We start from the raw sequence: 26,035 nt of genomic DNA on the forward strand, positions 1-26,035 counted from the left end.
CGTTGTCTTTGAATCCTTTGCCTTATTCACATACTGGATTTATATTTCCCAAAAGATTCATCTCGTGTGGATCTTTTTAAAGTGGTTGTGAAAGTTTGCAGTTCTCTTTTCAAGGAGGAAGAAATCTGTGATGTGCACATATTAACTTTTTTAAGCATTTTTCATCTTGTTACTTTCATCCACACTTAAAGCTTACTGAACCATTGATTTGTTGGCATCCTTATATGTAGTTTCTTTACACATTAGAACAATTAACCTGAACTTTATTTCAAGCACACTGTTGGAAAGCAACAACTAACAAATGACTGGCCTGAATTTTACTTCTGAGGTAAATCTTGTATAGTCTGTGAACTGTATGGAATTTGAGCTTGTATATATTAAAGCTAAACAAAAAGACACACAAACGTCTTGTTGCCTCTCCAAGCCTTTATTATTACACAGATATGGGGCCCGGCAGTGCTTACAAGTTACACCAAGTAGCCAAAATACAGCATTTCAAAAATCACATCGTTATTACATCAAAACAAGTCAGAAACGGCACTTAACGTTAAAAACTCCCAGTTTTCACACAGTAGTGACCTGTAACAACCACAAGACAAGCAGATATTTAAAAAAAAAAAAAAAAACTAAACTAAAAAATTTATTAGTCAGAGCCGATAATGAACATTGTTCTATATGGAGAATTTCTGAAACTGGATATGAAAGACATTTGGCTGGCTGATACTGATGTATTTTAAAAACAAACCTTTACTATCCTGCACATTGTGTGGGAAAGCCACCAGTATGTGAAGAGTTTGGTTAGCAGGGATAACACCAAGTTCCTGCTGGTGATTGTGTCCTGACAGATATACTTGTGTGGCCTTGATGGGAAACACCCTGAAATTCAGACAGATTTCCAGCTTTTGCTGGGAAGTTAAAATGATGGTCATGAACAAAGAGACTTTGACCTTAACCGCACCACAGAAGCGAGACCGTATGATCATACATTTCTGAAGCACATACAGTAAAATTAAATTCACATGAAAGTCCCTGAACTGTACTGATAAAAACTGAACCATTCCCCTGAGCTCAGCTTATTGTTAATGAAGTCAACCTTTTTACTTGGAGAGCTGAGTACTTTGGACCACAACTTTTAGAGTAAAAACTCCCCATCTTTCCACAAGCCGCCTTTTGCATAACAGCACTCAGATACACTCACTTATTAGCATGGGTTATTGAGCAGTAAAAGTGAGCTAAAGGCGATACGGATTGTGCTTTGACTGCTTGTGTCCTGAATTGTGTTGGTCTCTCCACACCCATTACCTATTACAATCTCTTTGATGAAGCTGTAGAATTTCATCGTTTAGGAGAAAACTACGAATGATACACAACAATTGAATATTATAGTTTTATTTTTTTCAGCTTTTTCATATATTTTCATATAAAACGTGTCAGTAACTGACATCAGTCAGAAGTTTGAAAAAACAAAACAAAACACCCTCCTCTTCCTTGCAAACTACTTCCAAATGTACCATTCTTTTAACATCAAAACATTCCTCTGCCTCCCCCATCGTTATCTGGATATCACTCCGGTTTCTCAGTCCATCCACAGAAGAATGCAGTACTTTACTGATTTTAGTAAAAGTAAAAAAAAAAAAAAAAAAAAAACAGCTGGGATTTCATATCTCAGCTAAAAATAAAAAAAAAAAAGCTGCTTTTGCACTGGTTAGACTTCCCCAGCAGGGAAACAAGCACAGCTACAACCTTTTGCGTTCGAAAGCTATCGACCGCAGGCGGCCCTGTGAGGGCCTGCCAGGTCCCCCAGCAGTGGGAACACGGCAGCCCAGAAAGAGTCTCAGCTCACCAAAGAGCACTTCTCATATGCTTTATAAAGAACAAAAGAGGTATTCATTTACTGGTAAAATTCACAATCCGAAGCTTTGAAAGTGTTAGGGCAACCAGGCAACTGGGATAAGCGGAAGACAGATATGGTGTGGTTAGGGCAACCGGAAGCAAATCCCTCCTGGAAAACCTGGTTTCTAACTCTCTTTTTGTTTAGCTCCCCACCCCCTATTACCAGAAAAAAATAAAGACAACATCAACAAAAGACAGTTTTCTCACAACAACAGAGCTACAGCAGAAGCAAGAAGGCTATCCTTCAAAGTGCCTCGCTTTTTTTTTTTTTTTTTGACACATTAAATTCCAAGATGTACTTTTCCATTTCTTTGAAACGCATACAAACAAACATTCACACCTCTTTCACTATAAACACGTTACTCATTCACACATGTACAATCAAACTCAAAAAGGGCTCAGACAGTGTTTGAGTTTCTTCCCTGCCCCCCCACAATGTCTCGGGTTTTCACACTCCTTGGATTAGCTTACATTGACATTTGAGATTTAGGATGTGGGGACAGGAAGGTGGGAGGGGGTAATGCAGTGGATTTTCAATGGATAGGGGCTTAAGTAAAGGGACTGGTGGGGGGACTGGGTGAGGGGTGATTGGGGGAATCAATATGATCCCACTAAAATACAACATGGGAGCAGCAGCATCAGCACATATGTACACTGTGCTTGATAGTTCAGGCACACAAAGTAAAAAAAAAACAAAACCACTGCCTATAGTCAACATGTCCATCTCCAGTTACCACAGACAACATCCACTTCTTGTGAAACAAAATGAAATAAAAAAGGTATTAAAGAAACTAAACAAATACATCAGTGACAAAAGGAAAGTGCAGACCGTTTCTGGCTGCACACCTTCCTTTTGGGGGATTTTCTCTGGGTTCTTGCTCTAACAGAAGAAAGGTGAGCTTGGCAAGAAACGTGTTGCATGCTGGAATACTGAAATGTAGTCCTAGATGTAGCCGGTCTTGATGCTCTGGCCACAGCACAACCCTGTGCAGGGGCAGGAGTTTGCTCCAAGCTGCCCTCTCTTGGTCAGTTTTGGCACTGCGTGTATCCACTTGTAGATTGAGATGACTTTCCTCCAACAAATCAGTCTTTTTTTTAGTTGATTTCCATTTGTTCTTATCCTCTGTTCAGCATCCAAACAACAAGCACAGTCATAACGAAGGACTTTCTCCCCCCCCCCCCCCCATTACATTTTTGTTGAATTCCCCCCCAATTATTTTTTTCTCCCATTATAAGCAACAACAATGACAAAAGGACAACAGTAAAAACGCCAAAAGCACTTCATGTCATGTAGCGGGTGATCGCTCTCAGAGCGTATAACAGTTCTGCTTGCATTCGTGCTTCCATAAGAAGCAGATTAACGTGGACCTGCAAAAGACAAAATAAAAAAAAGGTATTAAAACATAAGAAAGCAAATTAAAAACAGCTTCAACTAAAAGGTGAGAAGATTCAGGGTTGGACCTCACCTTCTCGGAGTGCTGAAACTGCCTCCAGAAACTCTCATACATTCGTTTGGTGGTCTTCTCAGGGCTGCACACCATGGTTTTAATATAGATCTTAAAGCTGCGGTCAAGAAGCTGATTTATTTCCCCATAATCATAGTCGTCATACCTGAGGAAAACAGTGAGCAGTGTCAGAAACAAAGAGAGATGGCTGAGCAGAATGGCATGCGTTACAAAATACAGATTACATCACACCCAGTGACTCACCTAATGCCAAACATGCAGTGGATGTAGTTCCAGATAGCTCGGCGCAGCATACTGGTGTCCACATCTTTATGCGTTGCCATGGTGTTATACGTCAGATTGTAAGCCATCTGAAACTTCTCGTCCAGCATCTGACCAACATCAGGATACAGTCTGTTGACAAGGGAGAAGCCATGGTCCTCCCAGCTATAGTCCTGCAGAGCACGGAAACAACAACTGCGTTCATATCATCCATCATAGCATCTCCAAACACCACGCAGACGGTTTCCAAACGCTACCTGCACTCTGAATGTGGGCACATGCTCCCCTCTCCTGGAGAAGTCCTTGTAGCCGTAACTGGGGTCTTCAAAGTGGCGGGAGATGTCTCTGGAGGGGACGCACTCCTCATCCTCAGCTGTGACCACCAGCATGCTCTCGGTCTTTTCCCTCTCAAAACGAGTGGCCATTTCTTCCTGGCTGGCCTCCTCATCGTCACGGCACTCCTGCAGCTGCTTCATCCTCTCCATCAGCACCTCAACTTCACCACACATTTCCTACACACAACAACATTACAACATTAAGTTTGACACAGCACGGAGCCAAGATTTAGAACAATAAATTCAGCAGCTGCCGGCTCAGTGACCACTCACCTGGTTGCCGAGCATATCATCATGGTGATTAGCATGGCCGTTGCCGTTTGCAATGTCGCAGACACAGTATTGGCTAAGGGAGGGGGGTCTGAATGTGTGTCCACCTTCGCAGTGGATTTCGGGGGTGATGCCACAACCGAAAGTGAAGGAGGCAAGGGAGTGGTAGTGTGTGAGAAGGACGACGGCGTGGATGAGCTCTGCCAGGGACCAGCTGTGCTCCTCTGCCTTTAGAAGGCCCTGGAAATGAACAAAAAAAAAACAAACTTGAAATTAGAAAAACTGTGCTAATACTTCAAACTATCAACACGGTTTTCCAGTCTTAATTCCTTTCACTATACCTTGAATCTGTCCTGTTTAAAATACACTCTACCCACCATCCATGACCTCATGTAAACTTTTCTTACCAACATCCACTCACCTCAATGTGCTCCTTGGTGAGAAGCCAAGGACGGTGTGCCAAGATTTTGTTGAGCTCTCCGAGCTGCTGCAGCTTCTGTGGGGCTTCATCCAAACCGTTCAACCACTTTGGATCTCCCCCTACCTGGAGGAAGTCATTCACATGTAGGTTGACCAAGTAGGAACACTGATGTCTCGCCGCCGCCTGCAAAATTGGGGGGAAAAAAAACCAAAACACATTCAAATAACCGACATAAAATGTTCAATAGAAGATTCACAGATCGTATTAATGGCTGTACCATGATGCCGATGTAGTGTCTGTAGTGCAAAGAGAGGGGTCCATCCATCTGCAGCAGGTAGTGCTGCGTTCGGAGAAAGCTCTCCAAGTACTGTGGGTGAAAACCCATCACCAAGGAGATGTTGTCGAGACGACCGAGGGCTGCAAATGCATCCTCAAATATCGACTGCGTCCTGGCGTCCACTTTACTGACTTGAAGAATCTGATTTTAAAGAATTAAATCATCAACAAATTAGATTACCTTTTTATTTGTAAAAAAAAAAAAAAAAAAAAAAAAAGCTTTAAAATCTATAATAAGATCTAAATTATTACTTACCTCTTTTTCTGGGATAAATCTGCTTGGACCGTTACCTAGTGGTCTTGGGATCCTTACTCCCAAGTCCTGCAAGACAAATGAAATATATAAGAAAGAAAAAATCAGCTAAATGTCACCTAAAAACAGGAAGCGACTGCAAGATCAAACAGCAGTCATCGTTTCTCCTTTCTTCTGTCAGTCCCTCTAAATGTCGCTATTTCTGGTGCACGTTGAAAAACACCAGGAATGTGTTTGATACCATAAACTGGGAATATTCCAGGTTTAGATTTTTGTTAATGTAGAAGCAACTTGCAACTCTTGCAATAAACTGATGGGGGGGGGGGGGGGGGGGGGGGGGGGAATAAAATAAAATCAGGTTTTCGCATCAGTCATGATAAAAAAATAAATAAATAAATAAAACATCCAAAAATACCCAGGTATCATTTTTGTTTTTCATGCAATGCTAAAAGCCTGAAGAAACCTTCACATTGTCTCCATTATGTCCGGTAACTTTCCGCTGCATGTAGAGACATGTCCAGCGGACACTGTCCCGCAGCGCACAATGAAGCAGCTGAAGCAGATTAATTAAAGTCCCATAAATGTACTTTATTCAGAGATGACACTGGATTTAAAGCATACTTTTAAACGCGTAATCTGGTTTAAAACAAAAGTCGATACATACATTTATAAACCCATAACGGATTTTTGCCCGATGACCAGAAAACTCTTCATACGCGTAAACAAGCCCGGACAAAAGACTGCAGTGCAGCTTGTTTTTTAGAAAAAGCTGAGAAAAATGTCGCTTAAAAACGTTTAAAGCACAACTAAGCAAATGGTTTCGCGCAGTTTAAAACCCACACAGCAGGACGGTTCATGCATTGTAAAAAAAGAAAGTGTATAGCTGCATGTTTACATGTTTTTCCGACTCTTACCTTCTTGCTTAGCCGTTCACAATGGGTGCATATCTTGAACAAGTCTGTCACTGCGATAGAATTATTTTCCACGTTTTCTACCGGTGCGACTGCGTGCCTCATCTCGCGTCCTCGCTGCACCCTGCTTGTTTTAGGGGTTTAAATAGTTTAAATTTCTAATTTGAATGGCTCTTTCCTCCCCTCTTTGTTCCTAAAGGCACTGGGCAAAGTGCTAGGTAGTCAGCTGTTGCAGCTCCTCAGCAGAATACCGTCCTCTCTAGCTCATACATTCGGTAAATAAGTCAAGGGATGAGTGAGTGACGCGCTCGATAGCCAATCAGACAGCGAAAACAGAATCCTAACGGCCAATGGCGGTGGCGTTAGAAACGTGAGAGGCGGGGCTAAGCGTGAGTGAAAACGGGAAAGGAGGAGGGGGAGATGGGGGCTATAAACGTGAGCGGAGGGGGGGGACGATCCTCCCCCCTTTAAGAAAACATCACTTCTCTCTTCTTTTGTTCCCTGCTGCCATTGATCATGATTGAATTGACTGTTTTGCACTACGCTCTGTATGCTAACTAAGCTTGCAACCGATTAAAGATGATTGACTTTGCTTCCTAATCACAATACTTGCATCAAAATACAGACAGCCTGGGTATTAGAATTATTTTTGTCATGCTGGTAAGTGCAGTTTTGAGAAAAAAGAATGTGTTATCTTTGTGCTTATCTGTGCAAAGTGCAAAAACAAGCAAGCAGCAGCAAGCACCCCTATTGACTGAGCTGGTGGAGCAGAATTGAATGTGCATAAAATGTGTGTGTGCATGCTTGTGCGTAAACTGAGCCTTCAGTTCTCCTTGGTGAGCAGCAGAGAAAGGTAGAGGTCCACTGAGCAAAGATCAGCGCAGTGAGATGGATAGCTGCAGGACCTGCTGCAACAACAGCCCTTCAGTTGGTGGTTTTCCACCGCAGCCTATCAGACCACAGATAATGGCATTTCTCCACCAATCAGACCATGCTGAAGGAGTGCTTTAAAGCCAGGAGGAAGCAGAGATAAGAAAAGGCAGCTCTTATGGCTTTGTTTATCCCAGTCTAACAATAACATGTTCAGTAGAACAGCATTTCCTGGTTATAAAGTCCAATTTTACTCAGAATTCTACCTGATTAAAAGAAATAATAAATACAATGAATTTAAATGACAGTATCCGCATTGTTTCATTCAGATGAGGGTTTTTTTTTTCCAGTAGAGACATCACATTTGCCTGAAATTCTTAAAAGCAGTGTTGCTATGCAAGCCACATTATTATTGTGTGCATAAACATCTGTGTCTCATGTTTGTGAGTGGCATTTTCAAATGTTTCCCATGCAAATTAGAAAAAGAATTCCCGCTTCTGGCTTTTCAGACCCATTTTATATGGAGAAATCTGTAGAACTATGGTGAGAGAAAAAGTACTGCGCTTTTGTGACATACTGGCCTTGTCGCAGTTCATTCTTAGTGCAGCTGTTGCAGCACACACGTCTGGATGGACTTCGAAAACATAAAAAGCAGACAAACAAGTTAAATTTGGAAATGATGAGCCAAAGAGCAAGCCAAGAAAGGTAAGTCTGCCACTGTCAGCTTGCCCAGCCAGTTTGTCAACGCCTACTACTCCCCAGCACTGATAACTGGATAGAAGCGTATTCAGCAAGTTCATTGTGTCCATCCAGCCAGGCCCTCTCCTGATGCCACAGGGTGGGGTGCAGGCCAGCAGTAAACATGTTCCCAGGGCTGTAGTCAGCACTCCCAGGTCTGACGGGAGCCCCATGGCTCAGCAAAGCTGCAGAAGAGGCTGGTCAGCGTTCGGGGCTGACGACACACCAAACCTTTTCACATAAAAGCGCTTAGGCTTGGGGGTCCGGCCTCGCAGACAGGGCCAAACACTATTGTCAGAGTGCATGCACTGACAAGGGTCCAAACTTGACATTGGGGTTTCAGTGTTATGCGTCTCAGCTGTCTAAAAAATACGACACATCCTCCTTCACATTAAATTAAACCTTCAAATGAAAAATAGTTCAGTTTCTGTTTTTGGCATCTGTCACTAAACAAATGACTGTGAATAGGACGCATACATTTGAAGAATTCTATATGATGAGCAAATAATTCAAAACAGTCATTTTATGCTCATCCTTGCTGTTGTGTTTTTGTGTGTTACCAGGATGCTGCTTTAGAACACAGTTTAAAATGTACAGACCACACAGCAGGTGTCTCGGGGAAGTCAAACACCTACATGCTGAGGAGTCTCAGTCATTTGTTTGATGCTGTCTACGTTTAGTTTAACCCTTTGAAGCCCAACCAATGAAAAAGTTGATGTGAGATATTTCCTTCCTTTTTAACAAAATGTAACAAAAAAAAAACCTTAATTTTCTTGGGGGGGGGGGACATTTACCATTTATTATCATGTGATATGTCAAAATTATGATAGTGTAATCTTCTGCTTCCTGGTATCTATTGGGGGACAGAAGAAAAGTATCAGATTGTATTCAACAGGCTTTCGAGCAAAGATTTCACCATGTGAAGTAGTTAAAAGTATCAAAAACTTTGTGTATGAACTATGATATGTTTGGCTTTGTAGGGTTAAAAGTCTAGCAGCAGAAAAAATGTAGACAATATAAAATTAACCAATTTGCCAAAAAGATACAGCTGAAGGACAGTCAGTGACTCTAATAATGGGATGGCTGTTAAATGAACATGCCATCCTGAAGATGTAACAGTGTATAGATTTGTGTGTGTTTGTAGTATGTGTGTTTGTGTGTGTGTGTATGGGATGGGAGATCAGCTTAGACTAAAGACAACACTGGAAAGATTAGTTACAATGAACGGGAAAACTCGTGGAAACAAAGAGGAGTCATCTCAGATTTGTTTCAGATACTGATCTGCTGGAGGAAGGGCCCGAACAATGGAAACAGTTCCACTAGTTTTAACGGCAATAAAAATATTCTTATGATCTGTGCCAAGCAGGAAAATTATGCACATTACGAGTTTAGTTTTTTATCTAATCATGATGAGAAGCTGTTCATAAACTCCCATATAAAAAAAACTACATTTGCTTCATTATGTAGTCTTTAGTTTCAAAGGAAAATATACTCATTTTTTTATTATTTTTCATTTCTTTTTCAGTGATACGGGAGCAGGCATGGTGGCGTAGTGGTTAGCACTGTGGCCTCACAGCAAGAAGGCTGCTGGTTTTCTCCTCCCATCAACCAAAGTCTCTTGTGTTGGCCTGGTGACGGACTGGCGATCTGTCCAGGGTGCACCCTGCCTTTTGCCAAATGATTGCTGGGATAGACTCCTGCTTCCTGTGACCCTGAACTCGACCAAGCGGTTTAGAAAATGGATACATAATATGGAAGCAGAAAGTGTACATCTGAGGTATACCAACAAATATTTTTTAAACTGAAATGTGGGTCAACTTAATCCCAGAAAACATTTGCATAATAGGTATAAAAAGGTGGCTTACGGCCACACCACCCTGAAAACGCCCGATCTCATCTGATCTCGGAAGTTACCCAGAGTCAGTACTTGAATGGGAGACCACCTGGGAATACCGGGTGCTGTAAGCTCGCCCTGCGATGGACTGGCGAGCTGTCCAGGGTGTATCCTGCCTGTCGCCCAAAGCCAGCTGGGATTGGCTCTAGCTTCCCCGCAACCCTGAATTGGATAAAGCGGTTCAGAAAATGGAAGGATGGTATAAAAATACAATGGACTTGTAGTTTAATCTGTTATTCTAAAAGCTCCAGTCAAGTAAATGTAGCTTTGGTCCTGAGCCCTAACTTTACTTTAATCATAAGTTTAAAAAAAGCAACAAATTACATCAGGCTTTTAAACTAACTTGATAAAAACATTGTGAGAAAAAAAAACACAATTTAAAAATGACCTTAGATACGTTCAGCGCTTTGTTTTAACCACATCAGTTTATGATATCAACTCTTATAAAACATTTAAACTCATTTTCCTCATACTTAGCAGTCTTCTCTATTCAACTGTTCTGTAATATTACTTTTTAACATTTGATATGATACCATAATTGCCTTTTGTGGCCACAGATAATGTTACAGAGAGAAAAGTTACATAACTCGTTTTAAAATGCTGGCCAGGAGGCACAACAGGTTAACAGGTATGCTGTACATTGAGAAAGTAGAGATTAATAGTGTAGAAGGCATGTACGAAAGCATATTTACTCAGCTTAGGGATAGACAGTTAAAGTGGATTATGAAACATAAACAAGTAGATTTAGAAGGATTTTTTTGGACATGCTTTGTTACTAAAATCTTGTTATTAAGGAAATCCACTGTACCCACTTTAAATCCACTGTTACCGCGTTTCATGAAGGTGAAAAACAAACTTTTTACAGAAACTTGTTAGCCACACAGAGTGATGTTTTCTCACTTAAAAATCCACAAAGTGAAACTTTGAGTTCATTAAAGATTAGAAATACTGCTGTTGCAGAGGTCAAGTGAGCTGGAATTTGTTATTAAACTGATTGTTACATCTCTTTATTAAAAAAAAAGCACCTCATTAAGATCTATATTCTGAAAAGTTTCAAAGTATAGCTGCTACTTTTTTTAATTCCTAGTGGAAACGGCCGTTTTTCCCTTTATGAGTTCACAAAAGAATTAAAAAACAGCCTGAAACTAATAAAGAGGCCGATAAAAGTTAATAAGAATTAGAAGAAAAAAAAAAACCGAGAGAAAGCAAAGCCAGGCGTAAACTCTGCACACGTGTCTTGGCGCTGCGGCTGCTGTGTTTTCTCATGCAGTTAGACGCAAGACAGCCACAGAAACTGGGGATGTTCAACAAGTGGCAGAAGTCCACCAGACCAGTTTCAACCCGACCTATCAGTGCAGAGAGAGGAAGCAGAAAACACTCAAACACTGACATAAGCCTAGCAACAGGCTTCCACCAATCGCAGGGTAGAACAACCATTTCAGGAACCAATCTTCTCTGCTCTGTCTGTCTGCCTCTCTTGTTTCGCTTAAGAAAAAAAAAAAGGAAAAAGAAAACAGAAAAAAAAAAAAAGTTGTGCCGAAGTATGAAGTTCACCAAGTAGTCTTATGTGCTCCGTTTCATACGTGTTGTTTAGTTTGCTCGTGTGTTTGCAAAGTCATAATTTGTCTGTTTGAGTTTCACTGACAAAAAGAGGCGAAACAACTGTCTTCTAACTTCACAGCAAACAGCAAACCACATGTTTCAAATTAGCCTGGAGGCTCAAAACAGCAACTCTTCATCTGTGAAAAACAACCAGAGAACTTTTTCCATGCAAACAGATTTTTCTGCTGTAGTCGTAAAACAATGTGGTAGAAAGTCGCTGGAGTTCACCGTCAGTTTCTGCAGGTTTTTAGACATGTAGACAGCTAAAGAATAAAAAGCAAAGACTAATAGGATATCCCTCATGTCACTCTTTAAACATAGCTCTAGGCTTGAGCCTGGTCAACTCACTGATCTTTCAGCAAAGCATAGAGGAAGGTTAACCCTTACCTGCCCTGCAGGCTGCAACATGCAGACTTTCAGAGCAGCAACAAAGATATGGTCCTAGTGTTAGGTTGTTAAAAGCTGTAGACCAAAAGCCACAAAGTAAGATATGTGGATTTGTTGAATGCAAGCATTATTTTTATCTTGTGTAAAGACTCAAAGTCGGATCTGTGTGGAAAATTAGAGCTGACTTTTGGCCGTCTTCAAGAATCTCTTGTTCTTTCTTCTTTTCTTCTCCTGTTCTCTGATATGTGTGTATTCTGGCATACCATCAGGAGAGAGTGGGCTCGCCAAGCACCAGCTTTCCTGAGAGGACTGGTGTGTCCAAAGACCAGCGGCTCCTGGAACTACATACACCAACACTGCAAGTAAGCTTTCCCTGGATTCCATGAAAGGCAGAGGAACTCAGGGAATTCACAGAAAATGAAAAGAAACCAGCAGCTGCATTTAGGAGAAAGAGCTATCGAGGGTCTCCTTTATAACTTTATTTATTTTTATTTTTTTATTTTTTTTCTTTATAACTTTAAACTACAACGCAGAAAAAGGCTGCATGAATCCAATAACAATCTATATGCACTGTGGTCGACAATCCAGGAGGAAAAGGCGTTGGCCTGTAACCCTTGTGTGCACGTGTGGAAGAGTGAGTTCCCGGGGATGTTATTCTAACAGGGAGAGGGCAGCTGTCACAATATAACAAGTTCCAAGAGAAAAGATCTCATTAAAAAACAGAAAATACCAAACCCTCCCCTACTATCTTTAGCCCGATATGACAAAGTTACCACTAATCAGTAGAAAACTTTCATTTGCTTTGCCTGAAATCTTAACGACCACAGCTCTACTTTGACTACTCAGTCTTGCGGGGTACTGTAGCACTGCGAGATCTGGTGCAAGCTTCTCTGCACTACCTGTGTTATCCAAAAACATGGGACTAACAAAGCTGCGCTTATATTGGAGTTAAGATTCTTAAAAACCCAAAAGAAAAAAACAAAAAGAAAGAAAGAAAGACAAACATCCCCTGCGGTCTGATGCTGTGTACCTCCTTGCAAGCGCAGCTGTTTTTTTCTCCCTTAGCTGACTGAGCAAAAAATGACTCATCTCACTGGGAATGCAGCCAAAAACTTGTTTGGTCATCACCCTGTGATTCCTAATAGACACTGTAAACTGCACACAAAAGATCCAACCCTTCACCTGTTTCTGCGAGAAAACAGAGGTGAGGTGCTGCTGCCAAATATACCAAGAAGCAGCATGTTCACAGGAGAAACTCGCAGCAGACAACTACAGGTCTGCTGTGAGCCACTCATTTAAACAGAAACCTGTTTATTGCTGCTTCTCACTGAAAGTAAATCAATGTCCTCGTTTCATTGTACAGGGCAACAGGTTCACCAGTGGACCGGAAACTCAAAGACTCAAGAAGAGCATCCACCTCACTCATTCATGCTGGTTTCACTTCTTCTCTTTTTTTCTCCCCCACTGTCCATTCTCCACATCTACAACCTTCCTATGGATTATTTTGAATGCAAAGTTGAAAAGTTGATGTGATACTGCTGTGGCCTAATTGTTACCCTATAACCCAGTATGGTTGTGTCATATTACTTCATTAATAGGTAATAAACTGCAGTACTGAATGGTAGAATTAAATAGCTGGCAGGACCTTGTTGGAAGGGACAGCAGCTTGTCCATTAATGATTCAAGTCTATGAAATGTGTGCCTGATTAAGTGGAAAGTCATTATTGTTCTCCGTCCTCTTCATTCATGGTCCCTGATTTGGTGCTGATGTGTTGGTTTATAATATACCATGAAAAATTGTTCATGACAATTAAATGTTATTCAGTTATGGCCCCTGGATTTCAGATGGAGATAGAAAACTGTCCATTTCTATCCGGCTATTGTCACTTATCTGATTGGTCATTGCTATCCAATATCTGCAGCTAAAGCTACTTAAGCCATTTTTGTTATTTTTAAATATGTTCCAGTTGGTTTCACTTTATGCAGTAATTGTGTGAAACAGCCCTTACATATTTGCTTAAGTTACATAATCAACATCCTCCATTAGTTGATAATCTACGCAGAGCAGTTATTGCTCAGAGACAGTAAATTAGTGCTAGAAGTATACATAAGGAAACATGAACTGTGGGGTTTTTAGGTGAGAAAACTGCACAACTATCTTTGTAGGATGTTTGGCTGTGATTGCAAACGCATAAAACTCCAATAAAGAGCAACCTTCATAAGTCTAATAGCACCAAAGATCCCCAGATTAGAGTTAACATGAAAATGATCTTTTTGTTGGATTAAAATATTTCAAATGCTCCGCTGCTTGAGTGTTACTGCTACTTTGTTTTTGTTTTTTTAAAGGACAAGCTAATTAATGCAAATCACCTATCCACAAAAACTGACTAAATATTTATTATTAACTTTAAGTACAGCTGCACGTAAAAAGCTTCAATACGTGCAGAGATACTGAATGTAAGACCTAATCCAGTTGTTGAATTAGAATTTATAATCCCATGTTGCTCAGATGTCCTACTTTCCTGCGCCAGAAGTTTAACTTTAAACAATACGACAGGAAGTATACACAGTCAAGCCAGCAAATTTAATGTGTGCAAACAGAAGAGACGCGGGTTGAACATACACAAACTGGTTGTTCATGCACATGCACATGCACACATGCATGTTGTCCTCTTGAAACTATACCCAAGTTCCTCAAAATTAAACCCATGAGCACCTGACATGAGGTCATGAGCTTTTACTGTCTAAAACAACTATGGAAACAATGTAGAAAATGCTTACTAAGGCACATTTTCTTACATACAAATATTTGTGAACTTTACAATAAATGATGTAATCGTCTACAACCAGCACTAGTAAATCAAGTTAGGCATAGCATTTTTGTCATCAGCTAAGCTAACATTTGTTCCTGACTTTATAAAAGCCATTTTATTGACACATCATACAGACCGAATTTAAAGATAATTTTTGTGTCCTTTTGGGTCTGTATGATCTTTTGACAAGATATAATCACATGGCTGCAGGAAGAGAAGGCACTTGTACAGACCGCATCTGTGCTTCTAGGTGATTCTTCTTTTTTAAACCTTCTCTTAAAACACACTGGGTTAATCTGTAAGGTTTGTGAGCGTGATGGCTCTTGACGTTTACAAACTCTCCATGGACCTCGTAACCCTGACATAAGTGTGCTTGCATTGTGTGTATGTGGTCCTCCATCTCATGCCGCAGGTAGTGTTGGACATATTTGCTCTGGGGTTAATCAGTTACAGGGACTGAGACTGAGAAAAGAAAAACCAGTGGATAAATAGCTTTCATGTCATTCTCCCAACAGAATCTGGGTTCGAGTTAAATATCTCACCAAGATTCACATGTCAGATATGATGAGTAAATAATGTGGCTTTTGTCCTGCGTGTCACACATTGAAATGAGAAAAATTACTCACTGTAAAATTGTAAAGAAAAAAAAAAGAGATTGTTTTAGAAGTTTTAAATGGTTTTGCTTTTTCCATTTGAAAAAAAAAATCTGAATATTTCTTTTCCATTTAGTGATACTGTTGTATCATTAAATGGCAGGTAAACAGATAGCTTAGTGGGTGCTATGGTGCAGTAAATGGACTTACATAACCCTAAATAGGTAGACATCAACAATGGGACGTCAGGCACACTGGTGTCTAAATTGACAAGAATTAATTAAACTGTGACTAAATGAGATGATAAACAGAAATAGTGCATTGTTTACACACTCAGATTAACTGATGCAGGGAGAGTCACTCATAAATGTTGAGAGTATAAATGAATAATCCTAAAACCCAAAAAGTACGAAAAAGTTTCTCATTTAGATTCGATTAAGTATAGTCCCGACAGTTCACCAAACAAACTACAGTTAAATAATCACATTCATGCTTATTAGCAAAGTAGACTTTGACATTTAATAATTTTACCGCAGCTTCATTTATAACTTTTATCAGTAAATTCACGTAAGATTATGTCACATAAGATGGATGCTGGGGTTAAAGAGGGCATGCAATGCAAGAAAAGGAGGTGGAAAGAGTGAAAGCTGGACAGAGGGAGGGAAGGAGGGAGTGGACTATTTGACCAGCGCACTGAGAGAAAGCACCTCGTACCTTATCATGGATAAGTAAACACCACGCACCGTCTGGAGTGACATCATTGTCCCTGAAAATCAATAACCAGCCACTTCCTGCGCAGTGGGAAAAATCGATGACTCTGTACACTAGATTACCTATCTTTGCCCACTCACCTGAGAAGGTGCACACAAACGCATACACAGGCATTGCACACAACCTAAGCAGCCCCCCCAATGTACTGCAGAGCACATACACATACAGCATTAACAGAAACAAACCCACAATGATAGTTTTCACCAAGGGGGAACTGTATGTGTGCAGCTCCAGTGCAGAGTCAGCCCATTATGGGATTAGTGGTGGCCACGGCGCAGTGTAGGCCTACTGTTGAAGTTTAAAAGGGATAATGGCTCAGCCAAATCAGATTTTTATCAGGTTTCCCACACAAACACACATATACACATCCACACACCTAAAAACCAGAGCAGCATGGCTCAGCCTCAATCAGCAAATCTCCCAGATCCCTCCGCTTTCCTCAAGAGCATTTGTGAAACTCTGTTCTCACTGCCTGTTGTTTTGCTCAGCTTACACTTTGACGTTATGCAATAAATGCTAAGTACAGAGTTAAAAGGTAATAAAATCAAGCAGGAAGTGAAAAACAATGTTTTAAGCGACACTCAAAAAGCTTGGAAAATTTCTCACTCAGAAACAAATGTTTAGTATGTGGTGTGAGTTTAAGCTGTCAGAACTGTAGCTGGATGTGCTCACAATACTCTAAAGAGAAAGACAGAAAAAAAACACCTTGCTCTCAGCTTGTTTGCCTCAATGAATGTCTGGGAGGAAAGGTTCAGTGCTCTCAGATTTGCCCCTGTTGCCCTGCCAAGACAAGCAGCAGAAGAGAAAGTAGGTAACTGACAGGACTGGAAAGGGGGGTAATAACTAACCACTTTCATTTGTTAAGGAGTCAAAGTTTTTGCAACAGCAAGGAGAGAAAATAATTGACAAAAAAGGAAATAGAGAGTGAGAAAATATCACGCACAGAAATGTGTGATCAGAGGAGATAAAAGTGACTCTCGAAACACAGAAACATGAAAAGCAAATTAAGATGTCAGAACTTCCTACTGTGACTGAGATGAAGAAAAATACTTGCTGAGAAGTTTTCATTATTGCATCCAGTACTGCATTTTGCTATTGTTTAGAATAATATGTGTAGTTAGCTACAGCAGATCTTTCAGACACCCCCATCACTACTGTGTGGACTCACCTGGGGAACAAATGTCCAATTGTTTCATGTCCTGCTCAGCTCCTGGAGGCTGTACTATTTCAGTGAGGCAGCAACGAAGAAAGTTTCATCTGCCTTTTCTCTTCGAATCAATAACTTCTGACATCTCCAGTTATCAGTCGTAGGCTGCAGCTAATAATCCTGATCATATCAAACTTTTATTGCCTGGTGTTGCAAAGTTTCAAACTGAAATTATGATGCAATTTTCCTACATGGGCAATTAATTTGATTTTTTTTTTTTTTTTCATAATGGGAGCCTTTGTTTTCAAGCAAAAAGATAGCTAAGGATTGATTCAAATCACGTTTTCCATACAAACCTGTCTCCAAAAGGATGAGACGCAGTGTAAAATGTAAATTAAAAACAGGATTTAATGATTAATATCTCAAATATAAATGAAATTAGCACAAAGATCTTTATTATAGTAAAGGACATTAATAAAGGAATCATTGAGGCTCCTTTCTTGAGCATTTAGAAAATTCAGACAGATCTTATCAATACTGCTGATCCTTGTGCATTTTTTTCCCCCCTCAATCACGAACCTTCTTAAGCAAAAAACATGACTCAACTTGATCTCGTGTCTGAGCATAAGATACTTCGAAAGTTGTTTTCATTGGTTGGCATCAATGATGCTCGAGCAAAACTGCAAGTTCCCAAAGTCATATGCTTCTCCACACCCCAATACCAATACTGATGCTAGCTGTAGAGATTCAGGTCAAGTTAAAAAAAAAAGTTAATAAGTAAAACTATGTTTTTCATTAAAATACACAATAGTTTCACTTTGTTCGGGCCATTTTACATGAGCAGGCCAAAATACTCTAGTGGCATATCTGGATTATATGTGTATAAGATGTTGGTTTGGACTGTTTTAACATGCATTTGCGGAAAATTTTTTCTTCTTTTTGCTGAAAATAGTTTTTTTCTTTTAAGAGGTATTCTTGAGCTATGAACGGTGCCCATTTTAATGCCAACAGACAGGTGCAAAAGCCCATGATTGATCACACCAAATCTTTGGAAGATGTCTGCCATGTTAAAACACTCACTCTGTCAGCTAAACATCCACAAAGTACTTTCATATTACATCAGTACACTTCACTGGTATCTAGCCTGAGCTTTAATCATTAATCTTCTTGCAATTTCTGTCCAGATGGGCTGAAGCCAATCAGCTGCTATAGACAGGCTCTAGTCGGACTAAATAAATAATTTTTAGAAGTCCATTTATTTGCTTTCTTGCCGAGTTGGCAATGACGATATACAATGTCCTATATGCTGAGGTGTTTAAAGCCAGTTTCACACATCAGGCTTATTCTGTAAATAATGTTCACAAGAATGTTCAAGAACTTTACAGCAAAAGATGGAGATGTGGTCTCAAAGAAAGAAATGTGAGGAGGGAAAGTACATCTAGAGCACTCAGGAGAGAAAAGGCCATATATATATACTGAGGAAATCTTTGAATCTATGTCCAGCACCGCAAATGAGACCACATAATGAATGTTTTTGTGAAAGGATCTGAATGTATCTACAATAACAATGTGCCATAGGACATCACCTCCTGATCATAGATGAATGGAAAACAGCTGGGAGGAAAATTACATTTCTCTATATGCACAAATAGAATATCTAGAACATTTTAGGACTCCAGCAAATCTGTGAAAACGAATAAACTTGGTGTAAATATTGAAAGCAGGGGAATCACCTACCACCACAAAATGGTGGTGGGTGATTCCCTCTACACACTTATGTTATCCTCTAATGATTACTAATACTTTGATCATATTGATTCAAATGACTGCTTTAAACCAGTGACATTGTCCAATAGCAGCTGATAGGATCCAGCCTACATGGGACTTTGAATAGGACAAAGACATTAAAAATGGATAAAAGCATGTTTGTTACCTCTTCACACACTCAAAACTGTAAATAAAATTCCTCTGTTAAGAGCCATGATGATTTTTCTTTTATTGTGGATCTAGTTCAGCTTCAGATTTAGAGTTGAGCCAATAAAACATTTCCCTTTGAAGTAAACCATCATTGGTTTATGATCACATTAACACAATGTGTCAAGAAAAATCTATTATCTTTATGCACCAGAAATGAGTTTTGGCCTGTAGTCTGTAAATCTGACCCTTAACTCACCCGCCTATAAGGCAGAGTCAGCTCACATTGCACATAGAGACGTCCTGCTGGGTGAGGGTGCGTCCTCCACGGGGCTCCCACAGGAAAGCTTCACACAATACTTGGCTCTCCTTGAAGTGGACACACAAGCACACATGCACGCAAAGAGAAATGAACTGTTCAGAGCCTCCAACGCGCACACATAGAGGCAGATGAAGCCAAACTTCACCACTCTCTCACACACACGCACACACACTTTGAGTCTCAAGCAGACAATGGACAGTGGAACTGTGCCATAAGGGAAGGCTGTTGTCCAGTCACTGGGCAACTGGGGCAGCAGATGGTCATCTTCTCTTCCACTAACACCAATAAGAAGGAGGGGGGGGGGGGGTTCAGCTGAGTGGTCAGTAAGTGAACACCTTTCACACTACATGGGAATGACTCAGCCATAATGCATAAAGCAAATGAGTTGGACTCTCAGCTGCAGCTCAGATACATAAAAAAGATCAAATCTAAATGTATGGAGTGAAACTGAGTAGTCCTACAATGAGCATGGCTTTCTGTTTTTACAAGGAATGCAACAAAGAAATACACTGAAATAAACCTAAAAAACACAGCGGAAGAGGCTGAGGCTGTGCTTTTGAGCAGAAAGGGCAAAATAGGGGAAAGGTCAGTTCTGACAAGAGGAAGAAAAAAGATGAAAAAAAAAATGAGAAGGGAAGGTTTCATATCCTGTTGACCAGTTGTTGCCTCTCGGCATGAACGTTTTGATTGGAGAGTACGCACTGGCATATGCATGCAAAAGTATGCATGGGCATGAGTGTGCATGTGAGTGAGAGAGAGAGAGACATACTGTCTAAAAGCTATTTATGAACTTCGTTTATCGCAGCCTAGTTTAACAAACGTGGGGGGAAAAAACAAGATTTGTCTCCCTCTTCTACTCTCTGTAGCGTGTCAGGAGACATGTTTGGGGGTGGCTTAACCCATAACAACAGTATCCTGCAATCCTGCATAAATAAAGGGCTTATTGGTCGCAGCGGGATGGAAGATGCAGGACAGACATGTGAGCAATTTGCTCTTGTGTTGGTAGATGTACAGTACAGAAAACAGCTTGGTATGAATGGAGCCTCTGTGTGCCAGAGTGAACTTCCATCAAGTAAACAAGTTTGTTATGAGAGTTACATCACAGCTGAGGTATGAGAGAGAACAAAGCGTCACTCAAAGAGAAGGAAAGCGCAGGGGAAAGATCAGAAAGCTACACTGTGAACAGGAAAAAGTCCGAGACAAATTTCTGCAAGTGACTAAGAAGAAAAAAAAAAGTGATTTTCTTATGGTACAAAATTAAGGATGGCTCTGTTGTCCAACGTTATGTAGCTTTAAACCTAGCCACAAACAAATCATCTGTCTAATTTTTGAGGATGAAATTTTGAGTAAAATATTTCATGCCTTGCATTGCCAGTGTCCAAAGACCAAGTATGAAGAGACAGTTTCCTCCACAAACTGTCTTCTGCGTAATTTTCTCCGCCATGTAGCTTGTTTTCACACCTGATAGTTGAGATAGGGGGGTTGTAACACTCAGCTGGTGTGAGTTTGTTTTCACGCGACACTTATGTCACATTCAAACTGACACTCTTTAGTCTACTTTAAATTAACCCTGGTCTGCTTCCACCGACAGCAGCGTGATGACGCGTTCACGCGACCAAAGAAGCGGTGCGGTGCAGACTAAAAAATTCTGAACTTATTGTTGCTTCATTGTCTACTTGCAGTGAACAACCCATTTTCAGACTTGGCCAAGCAATAAGGTGCCTTTCCTTCTTTCTTATTGGTTAGTGGTCTTTTTGGTCGAATATCAGCTGTTATAACTGTACAATAAGCTGTTATAACTTTGCAATGTTGTTCCGGCAGTTTGGTCCGTTTGAGTGAAGTGTAGTGTGAAAGTTGTTGCCCCCCCCAATGCCATCCCAAGCCAATTCAAAGAAAACAGCTTCAACATGATCATGGAAGTCCTTTAATGGCCCTTTAATTTTCCCAATTCAACACTTCACAAAAAACAAACCAAGAAAAACAACTATAATATACAAATCTTCTTTAAAATGCAGAACTGAATGTTTGCTTTTAAGCGACAGACATTTTGACCTTTTGCATGCCACTGTATGTGCATGCTTGAATTAAATTTAGCATGCAGTTTTTTTTTCCTTTTACTTACCACAGCAGCTCACAATGGAAATCTGACTGTTTTCTTTTGTTCCTTCAATCAATAAAACTCTTTCACCGCGGCAATTCATTGTCGACCAACCAACCGTTCCTTTAGCCCAGTTTTAATTTGTTTCAGTCTTGACTTTCATCACCGCCTTGAGGCAATCTTGACGGATCGTTGTTTTTGTCGATTGGACAGTCAGGAATGTGGTCAAAGCAGAATTCAAAGCATGCCTGAGGATTGCTGCATGACTCATCTCACTGAGAAGCACCTTGGGTGAGGTCTTGTCTTTGCATATTCCTGAAGTGCCAGTTCAGGGAAAATATAACCTGGATTGTGATCTGCAGCTAAAATTAATGCCCCTACATAACTCACATGTAGGTGATTAGCTTTTGCGGAAGCATAACAGACATATGCACACGCACACAATGTTGTCATTTTCAAAGGAGCATGACTGTCTGAGCAACATGCACAAGTTTAATAAATATCACATAAAATAAAGGGACATCATTTTTATCTGTTATTTTTACAATTGGGAAAACTGTTGCACATTAAGCTTATAACTGTATGCTTGTTTTGTTTGTATTTGAGGTAAAAAAAATACAGTGAAAATTCACAGACTCGCATAGAACAAACAAAAGCAGTGTATCACAAGCAAAACATTTACCAACTTTAAAGATTATACAATTTACATGTGAAATTTGTAACTACATCAGAATGTAGACCACCAGAATAATAAAATGCAGTCTTGAAAGTGACTTGAAAGAGGAAGTTGGTAAGCTAAAAACGAAGGGCCCGTTATGTTTACAGCAAGTACAGAATAGTTGAGCAACAAAATCCAACTTACACCCTCTGTATTGGAAAATATGGAATAGTTGCACTTGGCCTTTTATTTTGCTTTATTAAAATAACTTCTGCTAACTAGAAGAACTTAGAGCAGCCAATATGGAAACTTTGTTTCAGCTGGGAAACAGTAAAACAATTTCCAAATTCAACTGAAACTTTCAAAGTCAGCATAAACACCAATATTCTGACTCAGTAGGGTGGCTTTTTATGTGATGTTGCATACTTTTTAGCAAGGGCAGATCATCCGATTTTGATGATGCTTTATTGACACAACAATCCCCACACTCAAACACCAAAACTGAATTCATGAAGTTATTTACAAAAGCAGGTAAAGTGTGATGTGCGCAATGTCGTTTTACAGGCACATTTTATCACAGATCATTGGTAGGATTATGTTTATATCTTATGTATGTTAAGTATTACTTATCAAGATCTCGGGGGGGGAATGTAAAAATATTGTTATGTTGATCATTGGGCATAACAAGACGCTGACTAGAATTATGATTTTTGCTGGTTAATAAGAATATTCCAACTACTGTATGACTAATTACAAGTGTATAATACTGGTTGACTTTTATTTTTCTGCTTGTTTCATTTCAGTGCTGGGAATTGTTGGCAAATGTTACCTTCCAGTAAACTGGTTACCAGTCAATTTTTTTATTAGCACTAGATATCTGAAATCAAATATGGATTGTACCTGGTACTTGTTTTGGGCTCAAGTTACCAAGTAGTTACAGAGTGATGAAACAGGAAGTACCGTATGGAAAAAGATCTTAATGACTATGACAATCACTTTAGAATTGTATTGCAGCTTTCTGAATAGTAAAAATCAAATCAAGTGGTTTAGTTCCCATCTCAAGTGCTAATCAATTTGTTTTTATACTGTAACATAACAATACAAACTGTGCAAGCGTGTTATTAAAAGTTTCTAGTTTTCTAAAGAGCACTGAAGCACACATACATACACACCAGCCAAAAGTTAGCACATGCTTTTCCATTGGATTTTATGGGAAAGTGTGTACAAATTTTGGGGTGGTAGTGTATATAATATATATACTCGTGCGTTTAACTATGAGACTAGGAGCTGCAGAAAATATTGCAGGTCACGTCCTCTGTTTCTAATCCCTCGCCCATCCCACATATATCCATAACCCCTCCTTGTTATTCCCTTCACACAAACAAATCCATGAGTAACATGTCTGCAGATTATAGGAGGGATGTAACAGAGAGCTAGGGGCAAAATGGAGGAAAAGGGGTAGGGAGAGAGAATTGTGGTAAACCTGCAGTATATAGCAAGTCATATTTCTTCCCCTTTGGGCTCCCAACAGACCGAGCTTCAGTTTGATAAATAGCAGACCCCCTCAAAGCAACAGATGCTACGCCTCAAACCCCAGCAAATTCGGCAGCTCTGCCAAAAAAAAAAAAAAAAGCCCAGAGTCAAGGCCCAGTATGGCTGTTCCACATATTGAAAGCCTGCCTGCAGAGAAACGCTGTGAGTATGAGGAGTGCACACAGAAAACAGGCCCCCCTCTATACCGCTCCCATGCCGTTAAGACAACCTAGTTTCAGAAGGCCCTCAAGTCCCCAGACTTTGTAGAGGAGGCATTTCCAAAGCAGTGAATCCTTCGCTTATTCTGACTAAGGTCACAGCTCTCCTGGTTTTCAGGCCTATTTGCACCTCTTCTCATCTTCAAATCTGGTTTGAGACAACACTCACTGCAGCTTTTCTTTATCACATCATCCTAGTTACAAACAACCCTCCTTTTTTACATCCACTGGCACTCCTACAGAAAACATCTATAAAAGGGGGAGGAAAATAATTTTTCCAAGCTGTTTTCTTTGAACAATGAAAAACACTGGCTTCTTGAAAAGTGCTTTTCTCCCTGAAGACAGACTTTGTTTTCTCTTGAAAGCCAGACAGAGGCCTTTCTTTTGGGGCTGTTTTGTGGCTGTGTAGGAGAATGTTTGCTGTGAAGTGGGGTTGTGTAAGTTGTTTTGCTAAAAGGAAAATTAAAGAAACACACAGCGAGAGATATTTAGGGACAAAGTTGGAATTGAGATGTGCGAATGAGGTGTTTGATTAGGAGTGTTGATGCAATCAGCACTTCTTAAGTGTGATACACGGCGAAGGCGTCTTGACAGACCGTGGACAGTCTGTTATTCGAAACACATACAGTATGTCTTAAAATATCTGCTATCAAGACTAGAAGGATTTTTCTGGCTCTTATGGAATGACAACTGCATTTCTGTTTTTGTAGCATGTGGTTTTCAAAAGACTCCTAAATTCTTCTCTTTTTTTGCCTCTTGGAAAAATAACATACTTCAAAAATGAGTCTTAAAGAAACCAGTGCAGTTGCTGGTCGGTCAGCTGAGGCATGTAGGGTATCACTGGTGGCCTAAATATTCTGGTTATCTACGTGTGACTTTCTGTGTCTACCACTGGAAGAGTGTTTAAGTGCATATTTCCTGAAGTGACTCACAACAGGCCAGGACTAGACTCTAAAGTCAGACAGTGTACAAGTCATGTGACAATACGCCCATTTGGTTCCTATGGTGGCGACATGCATACATGGAAACAGTCCCATGATCTCACAGTCTAACCAGTGCTTTAAAATGTGAATCTAATCTTGTCTATTGATATATTCCTCTCAACTGTTAGCATGAACCATGATTAAAAACTTCCAGACTAATGGTTATAAGTAACCTGATGTTTACAGCTGCAGAAACCTGCAGGACAAGTGTAAAGCCACTGTCATGGTCACATGTTTGTGTCTGTTGCGAATTTAAAACCCCAGGCAGAGAGAGGGATTATGGAAGTTCAACCAATGCAGAAGCTACTGTGATGCACATGGGTGTACTACTCTCTAACAGACCAAGCTTGTGATGCTGTGTGAACGTCAACAGCTGACTTGTTGAAAGCCAGCCTGGAAAAGAAATGGCGACAATGTAGTTTATCACAAAAAAAACACAATACTTTCAAAATTATTATAGTCGCGTGTGAGGATGTTTATCTTGCAGCTAAGGGCAAGAATATACTTGCTGTGTTTGCTGTAAACAACAGTTTACCAAAAAGTTGCTAATTATTCACTGACAAGAACACGAGTGTTTGTCAATGTGTAACGGGGGAGGAACAAATATAAAAATTCCGAAAGTTGTGAACAAGGTCCAAGAGGGACTCCTTAAAACTATCTATTTTGTGTTTACTTCCGATCTTGTGTTCATGTTGTTGTTTCCATGAGCGCCCCTTGCGTTCAAGTCAGTGTTGTACCTTGCACATGCAACACGCCAAACATATGATGAGAATGCATGGGCACTGCTATACATGGGCGGATGTGTTGTAAACCTAAGTTTAAACTGTGTCCAGCAAACAGGACAATGATCTCAATCACAACATCAAATCTACAAGAGAAAAGCTGAAAAAACAAGAAAAAAAAAAGTGTGTTGCAATGATCCAATGAAAGTTTAGACTTCAGCCGGATAAAGACGCAGTGGAGGTTTTTAAGAGTTTTGAGCAAAACCAAATGCCCACATTTGACTATGAACTGAAGCAACTCTAAAGAACATTTGACCAAAACTACTAAAACTCTTCTACAACAATGCAACAAAGTGAAAACACCCAAAGTTATCACTGCTTAATGTGAATTTACCCTTTTTGAATGTTTGAGAATAACACCCTGCTTTTACATTTTGAATCAGATTTTTGTTAAATAAATCCAGACATTGTGAAATATGCAATGTCCTCAAGTGTGTTCAACCAATCACTCACAAAATGCTGGGAAGCTAAACGTGTGACGACCTGTATCTCATCTTGCCTAGCCTAAACAGAACTGCACTGTCAGCATCCAGAATCAAAGCACCTCCAGAAACCATGTTACCTAT

General features: G+C 40.1%; 1 protein-coding gene across 2 annotated transcripts in view; it reads right to left on the reverse strand.

The window, feature by feature from the left end:
- Window positions 1–3,122: 3,122 nt before the first annotated feature.
- The window catches only part of sesn1 (sestrin 1), a 57,227-nt gene continuing 34,314 nt past the window's right edge, over window positions 3,123–26,035 (reverse strand). Inside the window, exons 1-9 of one of the 2 annotated variants that reach the window (XM_079255483.1) lie at window positions 6,150–6,344; window positions 5,239–5,304; window positions 4,924–5,124; window positions 4,647–4,829; window positions 4,229–4,465; window positions 3,878–4,132; window positions 3,603–3,793; window positions 3,360–3,504; window positions 3,123–3,261 (exon numbers count right to left, since the gene is read on the reverse strand). In XM_079255483.1, the coding sequence (XP_079111609.1) occupies window positions 3,175–3,261; window positions 3,360–3,504; window positions 3,603–3,793; window positions 3,878–4,132; window positions 4,229–4,465; window positions 4,647–4,829; window positions 4,924–5,124; window positions 5,239–5,304; window positions 6,150–6,251 (1,467 nt within the window). In that variant the 5' untranslated portion in view covers window positions 6,252–6,344 and the 3' untranslated portion in view covers window positions 3,123–3,174. Of the gene's footprint in view, window positions 3,262–3,359; window positions 3,505–3,602; window positions 3,794–3,877; window positions 4,133–4,228; window positions 4,466–4,646; window positions 4,830–4,923; window positions 5,125–5,238; window positions 5,305–6,149; window positions 6,345–26,035 lie in introns of those variants that run through there. The other variant, XM_079255482.1, reaches the window with a different exon arrangement.

Source organism: Telmatherina bonti (assembly GCF_933228915.1).
Source record: "Telmatherina bonti genome assembly, chromosome: 16".
NCBI classification, from domain to species: Eukaryota; Metazoa; Chordata; class Actinopteri; order Atheriniformes; family Telmatherinidae; genus Telmatherina; species Telmatherina bonti.